Raw genomic sequence first — 12,936 nt, 5'->3', positions numbered from 1 at the left:
GCGGCTCTCCGTCCCCCTCCTCCGGAGCACGGGTCCCCTGGCAGGGGGGTGCAGAACGACCCCAGAGCAGGCTCTTCCCGAAGGTGCAGCGGCGAACAGGCCACCGAGGCGCTCGAGGCTGCAGTCTAGCCTTCGGAGTACAGGGCTCGGCACACAGCCCAGCTCCAACCTCTAGGTTCGGCTGCCGGACAATGTATACGGAGCCATCAAGACAGCAAGCAGAAAGCAAATGGCGGCTCCCGTGGAGTGGATTTTCAGCACAGAAACCACAGCCCCGCCAACAATCCCAATCCACAAACTCTCCCTGTATAAAAAATATTCAAAAAAAAAAAAAGAAAAAAAAGGCGGGGCGCACTGAGCTTTCTTTGCCTCGGGTACTTACAATCCACTGCTGATTACACACTCAGCTTCTCTGCCCGGAGCAAAGCGAAAGAGGAAGCAGATGGGAGCAAAGCGCCCGCGGCTCTGAGCAGCCAAGCGTCTCTTTTTCGATCTCTTTGTTCTTCCTGCTGCTTGGCAAAGTGGTCCGCTACAGATTAATGGTGAAAGGAGCTCTAACAGACTGTGCGAAATCTCTATTAAAGCCGCTGTTCTGAGCACCATGCTCAGCACTTCAGCAACCCCCGTACGCAGCGGCCATCTTTCACTCTTGCTACTCCTCAAATTTTCTTTTCTTGATGTGTCTCTACCTGGTTTTGGTATCAGGATGATTCTAGCTTTGTAGAATGAGTTTGGAAGGGTTCCTTCCTTTTCTATTTCATGGAATAATTTGAGGAGTATTGGTATTAATTCTTTGTAAGTTTTCTAGAACTCAGATATGAATTCATCTGGTCCCGGGCTTTCCTTGGATTAGGCTTTTGATGACATCTTCTATTTTCTTGCTTGAAATTGATCTGTTTAAATTGTGTACGTCCTCTTGACTCAGTTTGGTTTTATTATATGCCTCTAGAAATTTGCCGGTGTCTTCAAGGTGTTCTATTTTACTGAAGTAAAAATTTTCAAAATAATTTATAACTTTCTTCTGAATTTCAGTAGTGTCTGTCGTGATATTTTCTTTTTCATCGCAAATTTAATAACTTTAGTTTTCTCCTTTTTGTTAGGGTGACTAAGGGTTTGTCAATTTTATTTATATTTTCAAAGAAAATTGAATTGTTTCTTCTGTTTCAATTTCATTGCTTTCCACCTTGATTTTCAATATTTCCTGTCTTCTACCACTTTGAGTGTTGGTTTGTTCTTATTTTTAGGGCTTTGAGATGTAATGTAAGGTCATTTATTTGTTGACTTTCTCTTCTTTCAATGAATGAGCTTAATGTAATGAACTTTTCTCTTAGAATTGCCTTCATAGTTTCCCAGAGATTTTGATAAGTTGTATTGGAGTTCTCATTTACTTTCAAGAATTTTTTTTATCTCCTCTCTGATGTCTTCAATTATCCATGTGTCATTCAATAGTATATTTAATCTCCAGGTTGTGGAGTAGCTTCTATTTTTTTAATCATTGATTTTTAATTTCATTTCATGTGGTCAGTTAGAATGCATTGCATTATCTCTACTGTTTTGTATTTGCTAGGACTTGCTTTGTGGCATAACATATGGTCTATTTTGGAGAAGGATCCATGTGCTGCCGAGAAGAAAGAATATTCGCTCATTCATGGATGGAATATTCTATATATGTCTGTTAAATATAAATTATTGATTGTTTTACTGAGTACTATAGTTTCTTTGTTTAGTTTTTGTTTGGAAGATCTACCCAGTGGTGAGAGAGGTGTATTAAAGTCACTCAGTATTATTGTGTTGTGGTCTATTTGGTTCTTGTAGTTGAGAAGGGTTTGTTTAATACACATAGATGCCCCATTGTTTGGGCATAGATATTGATTGCTGTATATTGTTGATGTATGAATCCCTTAAGCAGTATGAAATGTCCTTCTTTATTCCTTTTCACTAGATTTGGTTTGAAGTCCACTTTATCTGATATGAGTATAGAAACCCCTGCTTGTTTATGTGGTCCATGTGAGTGGTCCATTTTTTCCCACACTTTCACCTTAAATCTGTGGATATCTTTTTCTGTGAGATGAATCTCTTGAAAGCAGCATATCGTTGTGTTACCGCTGTTGACCGGTGACGAGTTCTTGCTTCCCCAATGTTGAAGAATAACACCAAAGAAGCACGCCGAGGCAAGGTCAGAGTAGAAATTAGAAGTTTATTAAAGGACAGCAGAAAAGACTTCTCCCGGAGGAAGAAGGGGACCCAAGAGGTGGAATCCGTGGAAGGGATGTTGTCTCCCCTTTTTATAGTTCTTTCAGTGATGGAATGTAGGTGGGAAGGCCCGAGGGGTGGGACACAGGTGGGCCAAAGAAGTAATCTGGTCAGGAAGGACTTCTGAGTCAGCACCTTTTTGCTGGGGGCTGTTCATTAACATTTCTTTGAGGTGGACTTGGCCTAGGGCCTTTTGGGGACTTCATTAATGTTCCATGAGTTGTCCTGTTTTCCCTGAGTCATTCTCCGCATGGTCTCCATTTTAGATTTCACTCGATATTAGACCTGATTTATCTAACTACACTGACTACCTAACTTTAAATCTGGCTTAATTCCCCCTCTAATTTGGGAACTCCTTACTGCTGTAAGGAAGGGGGGCGAAGAAGATCTTTCTGGCTTCTTCAGGCTGAAAAGGGACGATGTGGGGCAAGCAGTTTGGAGTCCCCCTTTAAAAATCAGGTCTATGGAGTGGTCCATGATAGAAGTCTGATTGAGAAGTAATAGTCTGGAGGGCCATTTGAGTGATGGATGGTCTATAAGAGAAACAAGAATTCATTAGTACTGGAACCATATTGATGCAGCAATAAATGCCATAGCACAGGAATATGCCAATGAGTATGATGGCAAAGACAAAGACTAACAATGTTTTCCACCAGGAAGTACCAAGAACTAGGAGATAAGATATTGTTTCCATGACAAAGTTGCTGAGGACATGGCTTCTATCTGAGCATGTAAATCTTTAAGGATATTTGTCACATTGCCAGAAATGTCAGGGATGTAAACACAACATTTAACTTTTAGGGTTACAGATGTCCTTTCCCTTAAGATATAGTTTAATAATTTAATGTCATCTGATCTTGCAAAATCCTTTTACTAGTATGACCTCTGTGTCTAATAGAGAAATCTTTAATTCTGTTACTTAGGGCTGGATAACCATACTTGCAAACACTAAGCCTACCTGTGTAGGTTAGAAATAAAGGCCTTAAACTAAAAACTACTCTGGCAGTTCCTTTTGATAGTTATCAGGCATTCCTGTCTGAGAATCTCTTTTGTAGCCTCCAGTTTACTTATTTTTGGAAGTTACATTTAACTATTATTATTATTTAAAATGTCCAGGGATAGCTGTGCTTTGGCTTTGACTGTCTTTGCTAAGTGTTTAAGATGAAGCAAGTCAAACTGACTTTTGTTTTTATCTATTGTTAACAGTCAGCTGAGCTTCCCTGGGAGTCCTCGGGGAACTTCACAGCAGCTTCTCAGTTCTGCTAGTGCCATTGCGCTAGGATGGGTCCAGGCCTTGCTTGACCATGTGGCTTCCCTTGGAAGCATCAGGGATGTCTCCCTTTTCTGATGACCCTCCTCTTCACAGCAAATGCACTGATTGGCTTTCTGTCCTCCACTGGTCTCATTAATCTCCCTGATCGGGAGGTTATGTGGCCTAGAGTTGCAAAGCTCTTTGGAGAAGTCCCCTATTCCCTGATTCAGACTGACTCAGAGGGCAAGAGCCAAATATTGGTTTTCTTGGCCCTTTTAATTTAACTTTAATTTTAAAACTTAATCTTAAACATCCAGCAAATAAGTTTCAACAGCCTTATACTAAGAGTACTGGGCTTTAATGTCTATCTCTCTCTCCTGTAGGTGATAACTCCTTATCTTAAATTAACCCAGGTTGTGTGTTCTTAAAGCAGTACCTCTGCAAAACATTAACAGGCAATCTTAAATCATTTATAAGAAAACTACAAAATAAAATTATCAAGAGTAAAAACATATTTAGTTCATGTAATAGCTACCTTGAATTTTGGCAGAGTTATACATTATAATCCCTTGTTTGAGATCCTGGTAATCATGACAAAAACCAACTTTTGGACACAATTTTAACTGTACTGAAATCTGGCCTACTTCTTTCATAGTCACTTTCACATGTAGTGAGATGGGACAGAGCCTTATCTCAAGTAAGGCAGGGCTCTTCATAAATCTTAAGTACTGTAGTTCTGAAACTGATCTTTGCTTTTTAAACATCATTTTACAAAGCCTACATAAATTGTTGCTCAAGTTCACATGAATATTAGCTAACACAATATAATATCACACCTAAAACATGAATTAAAGAAAAGCTGAAAGCTTTTAACCTTTTGTAGAAAAGTAGTAAAGTACTTTTGTGTTTTGCAATAAAACCTTCACACAGATTAGGCTCTCATTAACTTAAAAATACATTTAAATTGTATCTCAGTGTAAAAAGTAACATAGAACTTTACATATCTTATTGATAACAAGTCCAGTTATAGAACACAAATGATATAAATAAATCTCCAACATGTTTTTCTTTTTAAGCCTAAAATTACCATACAACTTTAGAACACCAGCTTGATATAATGCTCTTTTAAAACTTCTACCTTACAGACTTGTATACCTGGAAGATATGGACACATTAACACCACAATTACATTGATGTTTTTATATTAATCAAGTTTAGCTTTTTAAAGAAATAACATAGCACAATTCTCTAAAACAACAGCACTTGTTTGACCAGCTGTTTAATTTCTTTAAGATTACTTGCTCAAAAACTTACACTTATAAGCAACTTACACAGACCTTTTTTATATCATTTACTTAAACCCTCTTAATTACTTAATCATATAGACTCTTATCCAGAAACACATTTTCCCTCTATTAAATCCATACCTAGAACCTTCTAGTTTTTCTTTTTCATCTGTTAACCTCCTTCTGTTCACATTTTGAAACAATACTTGTAAATTTTTTAATTTAAGCAGATTTAACATTTTATTAGGGCCTTTTTGAACATCTAGAAAAACTTATAAGCTTAATTTTAAAGACATCTTTACTTTCATCTGTTTACCCAATTTAAATTGAACCATTTGAATCACGTGAATCAAAGATATTTGGATCCATTTTTTAAAATTTTTTCATGAGCGCTCCTCATCTGTCAATTGTCATATCACTGCATGATATATGGACATACACACATACAGACATACCGACATACAACACGTAACACAAGTGTAACACAACACAATAGTAAAGGCCTTGTAGCTTTCTCAGGTGAAATCTCATTGCAATGTTTAAAAAAAAACCCCAGTTGATCAAAAATAGAACTTATCAGAAAAACATTAACTTGTCTGTAGGATCAAAATCATGAGCTCAAAAAAAAAACAGAATCTAAGAAAAAAGCAAAAGTCCTAGAAAAAATTGACCGGCCAGTAATTAGTAAATGCCATACAACTTACTCTTTGGTTTAATCTAGTTTGAGTTCCCATAAAAAGACACTTTACTCTTTTTTTTTTGGGCCTCAGATCTGTCTCATACTGAGTGCTCTAGGCTTCTTCTATTTGCATATCAACTTAAGTCCTGGCTGAGGTCTGGAAGGAACTGGGAAAACTGGAATTCTGAGCAGAAACCTCATGCCTAAGGCATTTTAACCATAAGTCACAATTTTCAGGTTTGGATGTTGAAAATTATGATACAAGTTTAAGATACAATTTACAAAATTTCATACCTTTACATTTTCCTACACTAGAAAAACTTGCTCACACAAAACTGAAAATAGGATCTCTACCATCAGAAGAAATTTCTTTAGGATCATTAAGTCACTTCCTTTGTTCTGAAGTTTCTAAAGTAGTATTAAGTTACATTAAATCACCTGAAAAAAATCTTAAGAGAACCACACACTACCATGTATATCCAAAATTAAGCTTTAAAAATTTAAGACTGTTGCTATTCAATGTTATTTCAATAAGCCAGACCAACGTTCCAATTCAACATTTTTTTCCTAAATCTTACACACTGAGGGGAACAGATACCATATCATAATTTACTATCCTTGCCCAAGTTAATGCACTGGTACACCTAGTGAAATCTTCTCAGGCTACCCAGTTCAAAATAAAACTAAATGATTGGGAGTTACTTGCCAACTTGGAAGTAGAATTCTTTTAATTTTCTATCCTAAGTATTTAAGTTCTCCGGCATGAATTATCTGAAATCACAAACTAAACAATTACCTAACCCCAACTTTTAACTGCAAGATTATGCAATGCTTCAAACTCATTTAGATACCAGATTGTTACAATAAAAAATCATCTTTTAGACACACATTTAGCCAAGATCATCCCCAAGAAACAATCTATAATAACCTTTAAAATAGAGAGACCAGATAAGAGAAAAATCTCTCCAGGTTTTTAACTTCCATTTAATTATGACTCCTATCAGTGGCACCATAGATTTCCCCATGAGTGGACCAGATGTTTTCACAGAGGGGCAACTATAGGTGTAAAATCAAGGGTCTCAGTGTGACTGACTTTACTGCATTCAGTGTCCCTTCTTTTTAAGTGGACAGAGATGGAGCAATCCTTACAGTGCAGGGAAGAATGAGGAAATTCCCCAAAGCGAAAATGGCTCTGGCAGCTGCTGGGAATCCTCAGTTTCCCTTTTACTTACAGGATTAGCTCCTTTGGATAGATCCAATCCCAGGCAATCTGGCATATCTCCTAACTTTCCAGTAGAGTCAGTTTTTATCTGCCTTAGGTCTTGAAGGGGGAAGGGGGTATGTACTTTGATCGGCCCAAATTTTTCTCTTGATTCTTTTTCCTCAGTGAGTCCAAGATTTTTTCTCTTCATGGCAGATATCATAGCTAAGTCTACTTTACACTGTTGGCATAATTTAGGATTTTCCCTTAGAGCAAAGAAAATCTGAACATACAGCACCTCACACCATTTCCTTTTTTGTAAATTTTATCAAACTGTAAAATTGTATTAAAATTGATATTTCCCTCTGGTGGCCAGGTTTCTCCATCAGAGAGTTTGTATTGAGGCCAGGCCAAGAAAATGAGGCGCTTTTTCTTGAGCGTCTGAGGTTCAAATTTATCCCAATTTTTCAATACGCAGGCTAGTGGTGCACCTGGCGTATTGGAGAGAGAGAAGCTCCCGTCTGAGTGAGAAGAACAGGACTCAGGCGCCCACGCCGCGCCAGAGAAAACTGTTCTCATTAGGGACGTCTCCCTAAGTTTGAGCTTCCTAAACGGTCCAGAAAACCCGTCTCTCACCTTGCTTTGCCAAGGGGTTTCTGGTCCCCTTTAGCAAAGTGCTAGGGTCTCAGTTTGCCCTGTGCCAGAGACCCTGGGAGGATTCAGACTTAAGGGCATTACTGCTTATCCTCCCGGCCACTAAAAACCCATTGCAAAAGAGAAACATGCGCTCTTTGTTGCCTTTGCTCTGTAGACTAAAGGAGCCGCCTAAGTGTTAAGGGATATCTACTGGTTGTAAGGTAGCAGATTACCAGAGGAGTTGATTCTAAAAATGCCTCTCTAGCAGCTTAAGGAACACAACACATTTTAAACATTGGGGCGGTAAAACAGACTAGTGAAATTTACCTATGCATCTTAGAGAACCTGGGCAGATTTTGCTAATTATCCCATGCCTTTCTCTCAGTCCTACAACCTGAATTGCTAACATTTCTGACCTGCGAAGGAAGGGGAGCATCCAGGAGGAATGGATGCGAGGTTGGGAGTGTTGCATGGCCCATACGGAGGCAAATGTGATTGGGGCTTTCCCTCAGTGCCATTCATCTACCGATCACCCTAGATACCCCTGAGGGCTGTCGGGAGGGGGCTCAAGAGAAAGGAACCTTAGGAATCATCTGAGTGTAGCCCAGACCGGAATTCCGCAGTTGTTCCAAACTCCTTCCTCCACCTCCACGCATCCGAGGCAGATCGGGATTCGGGACACTGTGTACTCACGCCAATTGCTCTCCAGGCCCAGACAGAAAAGTTGGAAGCGGCTTTGGCAGAACCCAACATGCCTGCTCTGTATTGAACAGGTGATTGAGAGCTGCCTAGGCCGGGAAACCTCTCACCCGAGTCTTGAAGAGTGGCGGCTGCACTAATTGCGTTTAAGTAGCCGTCGGGTGCCCACCTTACCCTCCAGAAAGAAAGAGAGAGAAAGATGCACCTCAAACAGACATGGGGTGCGTGCACTTACCTCGGTGTAGAATCTCGGTCTGGGACCTCCAATATGTTACCGCTGTTGACCGGTGACGAGTTCTTGCTTCCCCAATGTTGAAGAATAACACCAAAGAAGCACGCCGAGGCAAGGTCAGAGTAGAAATTAGAAGTTTATTAAAGGACAGCAGAAAAGACTTCTCCCGGAGGAAGAAGGGGACCCAAGAGGTGGAATCCGTGGAAGGGATGTTGTCTCCCCTTTTTATAGTTCTTTCAGTGATGGAATGTAGGTGGGAAGGCCCGAGGGGTGGGACACAGGTGGGCCAAAGAAGTAATCTGGTCAGGAAGGACTTCTGAGTCAGCACCTTTTTGCTGGGGGCTGTTCATTAACATTTCTTTGAGGTGGACTTGGCCTAGGGCCTTTTGGGGACTTCATTAACGTTCCATGAGTTATCCTGTTTTCCCTGAGTCATTCTCCGCATGGTCTCCATTTTAGATTTCACTCGATATTAGACCCGATTTATCTAACTACACTGACTACCTAACTTTAAATCTGGCTTCAGTTGGGTTCTTTTTTAAAAAGAATCCAGTCTATCAGTCTATGTCTTTTAACTGATGAGTTTAGGCCATTCACATTCAGCATTATTATTGAAATAATTAGTATTCCCAGGCATTTTGGTTTATTTTTGATTTTTAACTTAACTTGGATTCTCCTTTAATTGACCTTTCCTTTAGTGTAGTTCCTCCCTTTGCTGATTTTCATTGTTGTTTTTTATTTCCTTCTCCTGGAATATTTTGTTAAGAATGCTCTATAGTGCAGGCTTTCTCACTGTAAATTCTTTCAATGTTTATTAAACATGAAAGGTTTTTATTTCATCATCAAATTTGCAGCTTAATTTTGCTGGATATAAGATTCTTAGTTGGCATCCATTTTCTTTCAGAGCTTGGTATATGTTGTTCCATGACCTCCTGGCTTTGAGGGTCTGGGTTGAAAAGTCTGCTGAGAACCAAATTGGTCTCCCCCTATATGTGATCTGATTCCTCTCTCTTGAGGTCTTCAAGATTCTATCCTTATTCTGTATGCAAGGTATTTTCATTATAATGTGCTTTAGTGTAGATCTGTTGTAATATCCTACATTTGTGGTCCTGTAAGCCTCTTATATTTGATTTTCCAGTTAATTCTTCATGTTTGGGAAATTTTCCAATATTATTTCATTGAAGAGATTGTGCATTCCTTTGGTTTGAATCTCTGTGCTTTCTTATAGCCCAATAAATCTTAAATTTGGTCTTTTGATGATATCCCATAATTCTTGGATGTTCTATTTATGGTTTCTTATGATCTTCACTATTTGGTCAACTTTATTTTCAAGATTATATATGTTGTGCTCATTATCTGACATTTTGTCTTCCAAGCGATCTTGTGTGTTGGTGATGCTTTCTATTGAGTTTTTTTTTTTTTTAATTTGGTTTATTGTTTCCTTCATTTCAAGGATTTCTGAATTTTTTCCCTCTGAATCTCTATCTGTTCCTTGAAGTAATATTTTGATACCAGTATTTGCTCCCTTATCTCTGTTGGTGTGATCAACAGTTGCCTGTATTTGCTATCTTATGTCGTTCTTTAATTCACAGATCATTTAAATTATGAACATTCTGAACTCCTCCTCTAACATTTCATCAACTGCGCTGTCCACAGATTCTATTATCGTAGTATTTTGGTTTCTTGGGGGGGCACTTTTTCCCCTGTTTTCTCACATTGTCTATTGTCTTCCTTTCTTGCAGTGAAGATCTGAAGTATTACAGTTTCTATCCTATAATCTTATAGTGTCCCTGTAGATTACCTGTACCTCACCTTGGTGTTGGGCTTCCTTTCACCAGCCGGTGTCCCATGATGGATGCTACTGCAATTAAAAGTGGGGGTGGCAATAGCAGAGGTAACTCAAGAGAGCAGTGGTGGTATCCCAAGATGGGTGCAACCACTTTCAGAGATGGGGTTGAAAGGGTGGACCTTACACTGGCTTTGTGATGCTTGATCGGCAATGCAGCTGCCTCCAGGTTCTGTCTGTTGTCCTAAGGGAGAAGCATGGGAAGGGTTATGGCAATGACTGCAGTATCTCTTGATGGAGGTGGGCTAGGTCTGGGCTCCCAGGTAGGTCCATGGAGGAGTTCTTGGCCTAACCTGGGTCTGGGTTCCTGCCTAGGTCCAATTTTTTAAGGAAATGGTTTATTTAATGTTGAGACTAGTAGGTGAAGGAATTTATGACTAGACACAAAAATATTTTAATATTTTCAATTAATAAAACTGACTTAAAAACTAATGCATTCTGCTGTCATATATAAATAATAAAAAACTAAATGAATCAAAAAGGCCCAGGAAAAAGTTATTAATTATGATTTGGTAATTCTGATCTTTTGCAAAATCATATTTCTGAGGTTACCTGGTCTTTTTAAAAATAATATTGACATCATAATTATTTTAAAATGTATGGAATGTCATCTCTTCTAACCTTTATCACCAGTGAAACAAAGAAAAGGATCATGTTCTCATGTTAAGAACTTATACATGGTCTTATTTAAAATCCAACCGGGAAATCTAGTTCTAAATAGATGATTCTGTCCTTTTTCCAGGTGTTATACATTTCCCCAAAAGAATTTGTAACAACAAAGTTTGTTGCTGTGGCCCCATCTCTGCTGTCAGCTGTGGCCCTTAATTCAGGGATAGACACCAGAGGATGGATGTTAGGGGATGAAGAAAAGACAGACACACATAGAGAAAAGCTGGGGCCAGGTGGATAGTAAAACTGATGCAGTTTGACTGACCTAAAGCTATCTCAGAACATTTAATATATAGGTTTTGTCATCAAAAGGTTATTTGTGAGAAAGTTTCAGCAAAGCAGGCAATCTGACATTAGGGTTATCTTGTTATGTTCAGAATTCTCTATCCCAAATCAGTCTGATGGCGGATGCCTGTAATCCCAGATGCTCAGGAGGCAGAGGCAGGAGGATCGGGAGTTCAAAGCCAGCTTCAGCAAAAGTGGGCACTAAGCAACTCAATGAGACCCTGTCTCTAAATAATACAAAAAAAAAAAAATAGGGCTGAGGATGTGGCTCAGTGGTTGAGTGCTCCTGAGTTTAATCCCTAGTACTCCCCATCCCCCATAAAAGATTTCTCTATCCCTGTGAGCTGGTGCCTGAGCTCGAGGTTTCAACTGATATAATTCTGTGTTTTTACAGAGTTTTCTTGGGCCAGCATCACCATAGAAACTGGGCCATCTTAACCTGCACCTTTACATAGGAGGTGCCCAGTGCAAATGTAGCCACAAGGCAATCCAAAAGACCATGATTCAAATTATCAATAGCCACAGTTTCTGCTTTAACAATATACTCTGTTATTAAAGAGAATTTTTTTTTAATTTCATGAATTATAATACAAAAAATAATTTATAGCAATACCAGAAGTTTTACCAAATGAATTTGGAAAATATATCTTGGATTAAAAGATTATCTTATGATAATATGAATAAAATTACTTTTATTCCATTGTTCTGATTAAGTATGAAGAATATTTTTCTAAATGTTATAGGAAAATAGTCATCTTTGGCTTTATTTTCCAGTAAAAAGACAGCCAATTCTGTTGAAAAAGGAAAAGCATATTTGAAATGTATTTTATTTCCAGGCCATCATACCCATAAAAATATTTTTTTTTCATTTATATTATTTCAATGTTTTAGTTTTTAACTACTATCTCACAGTGAAAATTTTTATTATACATGTAAATCATATATTTTGACTATTGAAACAAACTTTTTAAGTGAGAATTTACTTTAGAGAAATAAATACTGCTGTACCATCACAATTGGCCTACATTTTCTTTAAAAAAATAATGTTTTCTAATGATCTTGAATAGTGTTTTGATGGGTTATGAATCATATTTTATCAAAATAAAATATTAGTTTACCATTACTTACCAGGTAAAGGTGAAATACAGGCATACTGTTATTAAAAGAAAGGACTGTTCACAAGGTAAAGTTCTTGAAGCCAAGTCTGCCCATCAGATTCATGGTATAGTTCTCATTAAAAAAAACCCTGAGATCTGGAAACTCATAAACTTTGTTCTTACAGTAAAACCTTTTTCATATTGTGATATAGCACATTCTTTAACTGGGTGATGGGAGTAAGTTGTCCTATACATTTTTTCCAGCCATGCTTTATTCAACATGGTTACTGATTATTGTCTATGAAGACAATCAGTCTCCAGAGGGAAAGGAAAAATAGAGAAGCTGCTATGACATCTTCAAATAAACTGGGATCCACTCTTTTTAATATTTTCCTCAGTACAATACATTTGGTTGGGCTGTTGAATTGAAAATTATATAATTTGGTCAATTTATTATATTCACAAGTAATTTAAATAGTTCAGTTACCAATGTATTTGATCCTGAGTATATTATATTCCATAAACCAACGTGAATTGCATATTGCATTAATACTGTCAACTGAAATTTGTATAAAATTTGTTTAATGTCTCTTAGTCTATAGCTAATCTATTGGATGAAGAACATACAAACCTCATACATTTGTAAGGACTAATGCTGTAAAATATACAACATTTTTATTAAACTATTTGAATCAGAATAAGTCTTTTAAGTATAGTCCATTATTGCTAATGTTGTTATTATTATAATAATATTTTTTCTTAATTGAAGGTTAATAAGAAATACATGCATACATTTTTTCA

At 37.8% G+C, this 12,936-nt stretch overlaps 1 protein-coding gene across 1 annotated transcript in view; it reads right to left on the bottom strand.

The window, feature by feature from the left end:
- LOC107151539 overlaps positions 1–12,417 on the bottom strand; it is a 113,096-nt gene extending 100,679 nt beyond the window's left edge. The window contains 2 exon segments of the mRNA XM_048802421.1: positions 10,051–10,268; positions 12,319–12,417. Of these exon segments, the coding sequence (XP_048658378.1) occupies positions 10,051–10,268; positions 12,319–12,417 (317 nt within the window).
- Positions 12,418–12,936: the final 519 nt, after the last annotated feature.

This window comes from Marmota marmota, unplaced genomic scaffold (genome assembly GCF_001458135.2).
Source record: "Marmota marmota marmota unplaced genomic scaffold, marMar, whole genome shotgun sequence".
Taxonomy (NCBI): Eukaryota; Metazoa; Chordata; class Mammalia; order Rodentia; family Sciuridae; genus Marmota; species Marmota marmota.
This window is presented reverse-complemented; position numbering and strand designations above follow the sequence as displayed.